The sequence below is a fragment of the Sinocyclocheilus grahami genome, unplaced genomic scaffold (genome assembly GCF_001515645.1).
Source record: "Sinocyclocheilus grahami isolate Dianchi unplaced genomic scaffold, SAMN03320097.WGS_v1.1 scaffold670.1, whole genome shotgun sequence".
Lineage (NCBI taxonomy): Eukaryota > Metazoa > Chordata > Actinopteri > Cypriniformes > Cyprinidae > Sinocyclocheilus > Sinocyclocheilus grahami.
Window position 1 is genome coordinate 584,118 of NW_015505849.1, and position 9,641 is coordinate 593,758.

At 35.4% G+C, this 9,641-nt stretch overlaps 1 protein-coding gene across 1 annotated transcript in view; it reads right to left on the reverse strand.

The window, feature by feature from the left end:
- The window catches only part of LOC107558984 (caskin-2-like), a 50,504-nt gene extending 41,193 nt beyond the window's left edge, over positions 1–9,311 (reverse strand). The window contains exons 1-3 of the mRNA XM_016242697.1: positions 9,168–9,311; positions 7,688–7,783; positions 1,867–1,979 (exon numbers count right to left, since the gene is read on the reverse strand). Of these exons, the coding sequence (XP_016098183.1) occupies positions 1,867–1,979; positions 7,688–7,783; positions 9,168–9,311 (353 nt within the window). The remainder of the gene's footprint in view (positions 1–1,866; positions 1,980–7,687; positions 7,784–9,167) is intronic.
- Between the last annotated feature and the right edge of the window lie 330 nt (positions 9,312–9,641).

Consider the following 9,641-nt stretch of genomic DNA (forward strand, 5'->3'; position numbering starts at 1 on the left):
TATATAATATATATATATATATATATATATATAATATATATATATATATATATATATATATATATATATATATATATATATATATAAAATAAACAATAATATTCATTGTTATAATAATAACATACACATTGTGCGCATGTATATATACACATACATACATACATACATTTACATACACACACTTATTGTTATTATTAATATATATTATTAGAAAGTTATTAGAAATGTATTATTGTTTAAAAAAAACATTAATATTGTTATAAATATACACACAAGGCTGTCCTAAGACAAGAACGCATTTTGGTTTTAGGTTTTAGGACAACTTTTATGAAAGGTTTTGATCCACTTCAAATGTTGACTACTCTGTTGACTATATACATATACATACACACACAAATGTTGACTATATACATATACATACACACACAAATGTTGACTATATACATATACATACACACACAAATGTTGACTATATACATATACATACACACACACTGAAAAGTCCTTGTTACTGAAATCAAAGCTTTTATTGACACCAGGCCGAGCGAACGCCAGATCCTGGAATGTGCCTACCTATGACATAATAGATAGGTTAAAACCGCCGCCAGAGAAGAATATCATCTAATTCTGTAGCCCCGCCCACTGATTCACACATGGCATCGTAGTGAAATAACATAAGTGGTGCTAAACCGAATCGAGCAACCAAGAAATAAACATGCCGTTGAAGATTGCAAAATATTGTGCAGTGCCTGGTTGTGGAATAACACAGTCACAGCATAACCTTCCTTCGGATTCAAATATTAGGAATGCGTGGTTGAACTTTATTTTTAATGAAGTTTCAGCTCACGTGTGTAATACATTGAGTGTTCACTTTATTTCGTCACGGATTCCTTTGTAAACAAGACACAGGTCGACGATGGATTCGCAGAGAGACTGAGATTAAAAAGCAATGGCGCAGCACACTTATGTGAGTAAAAAATATTTGTACTATGTATCACTATTACTTTGTTAGAGATCGCTTGATATGTCCTAATTTTATGTGTACATGTCTAATCAAAGTCAACTCCAACTATGAAGGACGTAGCTTGTCAAACAGACACACAGAAAGTTAGTTTATTATGCAAAACTGTTATCCAATCATAGCAGTGGGCGTTTACTTCAAAGTCTTCAATGCAGCACGTCCATAAAAACCCAAGCGTTTCTCGAGCCGGCCTCAAAACCAGGGTAGAAAATAGCCTATTACTTATTGTTTTTTTTAATGTTTTTGAATGTAAAAACCACGCAAACGTCGTAAGTGGACCTCAGATAACAGTATAATATAATTTAAAAAAAGCCAGTCCATGACCCCTTTAATAATAATATAATTACAATTCTTATTTAATTTAACTTAGAATACAATATAAATTGTAATCATAAATAAACAAATAAACAATAAAATGCAATAATTATAAATATACTTGTTTCCCACTTAACATTGAAAATAATTGATAAAACTGATCAAGAACAGTCAAAATGGAATAAAACTGGTGTGATTAAAAACTGGATATTTTACCCAATGTTTATGTGCACAATGTATTTTTTTTGTACCTATTAGATTATCAAGCTATTAGATTAGCAACATGCTAACATCAAACTCTGTTGTAGCCCTTGGTATGGAACACGGACTTGCTGTCTATGTAACGGTACCAAATTATCCATTTACAAAGTTCCATGATGGTTAGGATGCTAAAAACACCTACCTATGTCAACCTATGTTCCTCTCCTCTGAAACTATGACATCAGTTTGAAAAGCAAATATATAGACTGAAAGGAAGATGTAGGAAAACACAACAGGATATAAAAGTAAGGGTTTAGTGAGAAGTAGACCTGATGATGTCCTTATGACCGTTGCGGGCAGCAAGATGCAGGGGGGTGTTATCCCTGCCGTTCCCCTCTAAGAGAGCTACCACCATGTTACTGCTCAACAACAGCTGGGTCACCTGGAGGGAAGAATTAAGAAACAGTGAGGAAGCGATCCAAAACTAGAGCACCTTCAGCCAGAAAGTGCTCCAGTTTTGCCTACTAATGCCTAAACAAGATGTCACTGCCAATTTAAAATACAAGAACGCAACCGGCCTGAGTTGTCAGCCCAGGCATATGACTTTGTACTCCCTGGCATTGAGAATCTGTCAAATGGAATTCAGTTTCCATCTGGGGCAGAATCCTCCAGCAGCCCAGCAACTGACTCGCTGGTGTGCTGCTAAATTAGACTCATTCCATCAGCCCGACTCTCTGCAGCATTTGCATTCTATAATTCCAAATGACTTGTGCGAAAGATTAAATAGAAATAGTTCACCCTGGCAAATTTAGTTTAAGGTTAATTAAAGATCTCTCAACAAAACCGTCATCAGGAAAGCCATCTTTTAAAGCCTTTCATCTCCATTTGTCCATCTTGTGGCTTGTGCAGGCAGTTTGTATGAGCTTACTGATATCCTTTGCCACTGAACGTGTTAATACAGTCTATGCCAAAAAAAAACTAATCTTGTTCAAGCTCTGCTATGTCATGAAATCCTGCTTATAATTATAATAGAGTTTGGAAATATATTATGTACTACTGAATGAGATTGCATTGAGACTGGGATAACTCAGATAGATGTTATAAAGGGCACAGCTATTTTAAATCAGATAAGCCCTAACTATATTGATGCAAAAATACCAATAGCTGAACAATTCCACTGCACCCATGTCATCTCATATCTAGGGCTGGGTATCGTTCAAAAAAATGTCGATATTAATACCGATACCTTGACTTCGATACTGGTTCCTGAACGATACTTTATTCAATACCAATTTTATGAAATCTATTTTAACAAGATTACATTATCTAAAAAAAAAGCCTTTGGTTTTATTTTTCAGCTTGTTGATGTTTATACAGACTCAAAGACTCATCTCCTGAGCCACTGCACAAAGGAACAAAATGTAACTAACAAATAATCAGTGCAAATAGTTTTAATAAAGCTCAAATGGTCTTCAGTTTACACATCTGTTAGCTACATTTACACTAGTGCGTGATCGTTTTAAAACGCATAGCTCAGACAGAATCATAATTTCTATTCATTTTCCACTGATTTACTGATGAGCATTAGCAGTTTCTAGCACTGTCTGCGCCTGTGCTCTCTTCCATGATCGCTGCTCCGACTCAGAGGTAATAACACATTTAATTTCAGCAACAATACATGGCCAAAACACACACGGCAATCGGAAGTTATTACAAACACTTGATGGTGGTTTAAAGTGAGTTTTGAGTAAAAGCGGAATATTATTTATTTATTGTCTTATGCAGGAGTTAAATTGGGATTTGTTATGTGGGGGGGGCGCTCTATGGTATCGAGCTTATATATATATATATATATATATATGTGTGTGTGTGTGTGTGTGTGTGTGTTTTGTTTTTTGTGCAAATGATTTATTCTATTCCCATTTGATCTATAAATTCAATTATAATCATGTTATTATCTATACGTTATCAAATGAAATCATTACACTGAAAAATACAACTGCATTAAATAATTATTATGAGATTATTTAAAATATTTTTGAATATACAAATAAGAAATTATGGTGGAAATGATACTTTTCAACAAAATTAAAACGCCAGTAGGTGCCAGTAGTGAGCGTTTAATGAGTGAGTCATTGAGTCGTTCATTCAAACGATTCGTTCAAACGGCAGATTCATCAGATGTTTATTCATGGGCTAATGAAACTTTGACTCAACCGATTCGTTCAAAACACTGAATCAATCAGCAATGAATCGTCTGGTTGCTGTGAGATGCGCTGTTTCCACCAAAAATGTAAGTGATCTAATATTACTGTATTTGCTTATTGAAATGTTTATAGAACTATTAAACAGTGGTAATGGTGAAAACGTTGTGTGATGTTGACTAACTAACTGTATTTTAAATATAAAAACTTTCCATTTTGAATTTTTACCTCAGGATGCTGAGTTTCTTAGTGTTGCGTGTTTTGATTTCTCCTGGAGAGGCTGCGTGCGCAACCTTATACTGTCAATAGATGCATTATATACATTAGATATCCACTATTCGCCACTTACTCTAAATGTAATAAAATCAGAATAATACTTGCGTTTTGGTGTTTACATAGTTATTTTTGGTTACTGATATTTTAATCATGTTACTTGTCTGGCGTTAACGAAGCGGTAATGTCAAGCCCTGGAGTCTATTGGTGCTTTTCCACTGCGTGGTACAACTCGGCTCGGCACGGCTCAGTACGGCATGGTTCGGCTCGGTACGGTTTGGGTTTCCACTGCAGACGGCCCGGCCCAGACGGCCTGGCCCAATTTAAACCCTGGTCTTATGTAGCATGATGCTACAGTGTGCATGAATGGTCACATAACACGCGCTTTCGGTCTTGTAGTATCCCTCGCTACTCTCCATTGGAAATGAATGACTTTCGTTCTGTCATTTGTCGGAGATAGTGGAAAGCCGGCTTGAAATGCAGTGGAAATGCCAGTATGACGAGGATCGTTTTCATTTTAAAACAAAAACGCACCAGTGTAAATGTAGCCTTACAGCTACGGGGGCTGGGACGCATTCACACTAAATCCTCACGTGTGAGCCACATCTCTGAGTGTGGCGCGTGACGCGGACCAACTGTGCAGACCTATCGGTTTATTACAGTACCACGAGCAGACTGCTCCGTACATTTTCGCATCGCTCTCGCGGATGTCAAACACTGATCGATCTGCACCGCGCCGCTTCTAATCGAGCACACCTAGTGCTGCAGGTTTATTGGCTCACTGACTTGATGAGATTAACCCCTTAGATATCAAAATTTGGTACCGAACGACGAGACGTTTTTCGATACTCGATGGTATCTAGGCAAATCGGTTGGTGTCTAAAAATTGCACCGATAACCCTTTTTCCAGTACTCGCCCAATACCGATACTTTTATTTTTGGTACTTGCCGATACCGAGTACCGATACCAATATTTTCATTGCATTTGTACATTTTTTAAATATTGGGTACAGAAACCAAAAGAGTATGTATAATGTTAGTTGGTTAACTTAATTTATCAAATAGATAGTCAAACCAAAATTTATTCAGACACCTTCAACATTTCACACATTATCACAGTTTATTCGCTATAGTTTAGAAAATGGTAATAAAATATGACAAGAACTCGGAGTTAAACTGTGTCAGAACAAATTCAGCTTGATAATGTCAGATAACTTTGATAGAAAGGTATGTAACGGATTACAATACACCAAAAATTATTCATACAGCTGTCAATATTTACACAACTATCAATACTTTGTCAGGGGACCCTTAGCCTTAATGACTGCCTGTATTCTCCTGAGCATGCTGTCAACCAGGTTCATGTAAACCTGAACTTAAATTTTTTTCCCCAGACTCGGTCTGAATAATTTTTGGTCCCAAATTTGTATCAATTTTACTGGTAGTCCACTGTACAAATAATTTTTTGGTATAATATATCACAGTTCAGTTTATTTTGCTATCCTCACTTTACATAAATGAACTATAGTGTCCTACACCCACTAGTAAAAAAATATCAAAAATTATATCTGGTCTCTGATTAATTTTTGGTTTGACTGTATATCCTTCTGTTATTTTCACACTTAATTATGCCCATTAAAATGTATTTTACAAGTTTTTGTTACTTTCATTGTTAATTTTTTTCTCTCTCAATGGTAGCCTACATCATCTTTAATTTAATAGCATTAGAGCTGCTCCACTGCAGTAGCGTAGTACTGTAATCACGCGATTTGCTGTAAAAATGCAGGGAACCACTTGCTATAAATCTCCTAACTTTGATATTTTCATAAATAGAAGTCGCGTTTTTTTCATCTGAAACGTGCAGCGATTTATTTTCCAAAGCTACTCATATAATGCAGAAACACTCATGAAGCCAGCAAAACATGCGCAATGCGTGCACGTATTTGTACTGGTGCAGAATGAGAGGGACAAGTACAGTACAGCCTAGCGCATTTCACACAGGCTGTTATTATTGTTTCACTTTCGCCAGAAAGTCGTGTATGCTTAAGGGTAAAAATAAATGACGTTTATAGTGAATGTCCCTATGATTTTTCCTATATTTATGATTTCGTTTTAATTCAAATGATGCGTGCTAATTGAGTGAACATCAATAAAGATCACACAACAGAAGTGCGCGAGCTCTCTCTCTCTCCCTCCCTCCCTACCATTAATTAACTTGTGCATTGTTTTACTTACTTCTTTTTGACATATCCGACCGAACTACAAACTTTCCAGTGATGTCTGTGAGAAAGGGATATTCACTCGACAAGCTCGCGCATCTGCGCCGCCGCGCGCTCAATCCACTCAGCGTGATTTGTTTACCAGCTGGCGCAAATCATCTATACAGGCATTAATACTAAATGTTTTATATTCATTGCATACACATACTTCGTAGACATCTTTAATCTCTAATAACGCCATTCTGCTGTCTGTTGTCTGTGTTTCTTTGTCTGAATATGGCACTTATCACATGCTGTGTGGTATCGGCGTTTGGTATCGGGGCATTTTAACGAGTACAGGAGCTCAGTATCGGTGCATCCCTACTAAAAAGTATCAAACTCGATACCCAGCCCTACTCATGTCTGCTGGAAAATACAGTTTTACCCTCTGGTTATATTGTACTATTGTACACACATATTGTTAAATTAAATAATTATCAATATTAAAATGCTGGCTGATGCATAAGCTGATGATTATTTAAATGTTATGGCCGATAACTCTCAAATGCTCAATAAATTCGATACTATTTTGTCAAAAATTTTAAATACGACACTAAAAACTAAACCCAATCATTTTAAATGAACTTAGGCATCACTAAATTGTAATGTACAGTTTGTAAAATTGATATTTATTTTGAGATTCGCAAAAGATTACATTCAACAATATTATATAATTACTGTTTTGAAATATTATCTTTTTAAAAAAGTAATTTTAGATGATGGCAAAGATAAATTGCAAAAAAAGATTTTTCAAATTTAAAAGATAAATAAAACTTCTTGCAGATTATTTTTAAGATTACTAGAGTTTGTTTTTCAGTTACTACTTCAGTTTTATTACTTTAAAATTTCACATTTAATTCAATGTCACTCACCATTTCATTGTAACTAGAAATTTTGCAATATCTGAGTGAAATTATATATATATATATATATATATATACACACACACAGTATATACAATACACACATATAGACATAAAACAAAATGAAATAATTTTTACTAACAACAAAACGTATATCTAGTCTAACACAAATGGATGTGTGGAGACAATTTATGACCCACAAGCTTATTTCCATAAAATGTAATTAAAATTTAATTTCTGTTTGTTGGTCTTGTTTTTAAAAATGCAAACTGAATATTCTGCCTCTTAGTTATGATTAAATCCACCATTTTCACTTCATTTTTATTTTATTATTAATATAGCATGAGAAAAAGCCTTTAACTCATTAACAAAAGTTCATTCTGTTTGATGTAGTTAGTATCTTTCCCTTTTTGCTGCGCCACATTGGCATGTCTAATAAATGTTTTTTTGAGACTCACAATTCAAGCACATATTAATAGCACTGAGAAGGTATAGTGGCAGGCCAAGTTACGACATCACAACAGATGTACTGTAATGACACTCTCGGCTCACCTGGAGTCTGCCAAACTCACAGGCCAGGTCCAGAGGTGTCTTCTTTGCCTTGTTGACAGTACAGGGGTTGGACTGGTGTTGTAGTAGCATTTCAGACTGAGGGGGACACACAGAAACACAGAGATACCGTGAGAGGGCAGAGGAGCTGCGTCTGGCTACATAAGGTTTCTGGGATTACACAATAGAAGACAATGTCAAAAGCAATATCAGTTTTAGTCTACCCATATATGAAAAGCTGAAATAGCATGCAAAAAGGTCAAGGACTGAGAGGGAAAGACCAAAGAAATACCGTTGATTCTTTGTAAATTATTGCATTATATGGCACACATTATATCCTGCAATATGTTTTGTGAGAAAAGGTAGGATATTTGGAAAGAGAATACTCTGCATTTCAAGCCAAACAACTGGTCAATCTAACCTGGTTCTGAGAGGTATCATATACACAGCAAGGTTAACTAAAAAATGCATTGTTTTAAACAAAGCCCTGGACCTGCAAAGTAATGCTATCTTTGCTGGGGACCACTTTTCTGCCTCGAGCGTGCAACGACATGTCTTACATTTTCCTTCAGAAAACATAAAACAGTATGCATCCTTTTTATCTAGCTGCCAGAGATCTGTAAACAGCCTCAAAAGCTATATTTTGGTTTGAGTCTCAGCACATTCCTAAGTCACTATCAAAGTGCTGCATTCAGCCTATTTGCTCATTTATTTTGAACATACTACTAAGTGATATAACTAGTGATGCACTGAAACTTTGATTATAATAATCTGCCGAAAATGAATTTGCCGTTTCAGGTCAATGGCCCTTGCTTTACAATTACCTCAGGAAAGCCATTCAATGTTCATATTAGTCAGCTAGAAAAAAATAATTCTAGAGATGAGCATTTTGCTAGATTTATGCACTATATTAAAAATGTGTTATATTTTGGCTAAACCTGTTTATTAATTTTTTCATGCAAGTTTGAATCTGTCATGAAAACAAGTTATTACAGGCACCGTTTGAATTTTTATATTTCAAGAGCGAATTGGAATAGAAACAATTCTATCATTAAAAAGTTTATATTAAAAAAACTGCTTTGCAATTTAAATACAAAACTTTTTTTGATTTCGGTAAAGAAAATTATTTTGGGACATCACTAGATGCAGTATAACAAGTGCAAATCCATAGTTTGTAATAGGAATACAATATATTTGCTACATTGCTAGGGTTGGAAGATGGACATCACTAGATGCAGTATAACAAATGCAAATTCATAGTTTGTAATAGGAATACAATATATTTGCTACATTGCTATGACTGTTTTTAAAAATGTAATTATTTCAAGTCCCCACCATACTCGTCAACCAAACCAACTTTGGTACAATGGGCCATGATGTAGGTGAAAGTCTGAAACCTATTTGACTCTTGACAACATTTTCCCTTTTGTTAGGATAGACTGCCACAAATTGGTCAATAGTGGAGGAGCAGTGTGCTACATACCACCTCATAGTGTCCGTACTGTGCAGCCAGGTGGAGAGGGATCTGTCCATCTTGTGAAGCCCCATTCACAGAAGCTCCGGCTCTCAGCAGCATAAGTACAGAGTCAGCCTTCCCCTGCCAGGAAGCATAGTGCAATGGACGCATACCTACAACAGTGAGCAGAAAATCAATATTTTCACAGCTACTTGTTCTTTTAGACAGGAACAAAACTGCGCTTTCTTTCTCGGGTGGTGCAATCATTTGTTATGTTGAAATGGGAAAAATCATGACTAACTATGTTCAGTCTATGCGCAACACAATTCATGTATGTCTCTAATTGTATTGGAGTATTTGAAGTTTGAATAAATTGCTATTTGTATAAATATGTTTATAGGCTTTCAACACTTATCCAATTTGTTTTGATGGTACATTAAAGAGATCTTGACTCAAAGACTTGTTTCTGTCATAGAATACAAACTAAGATGTTTAGCAGAA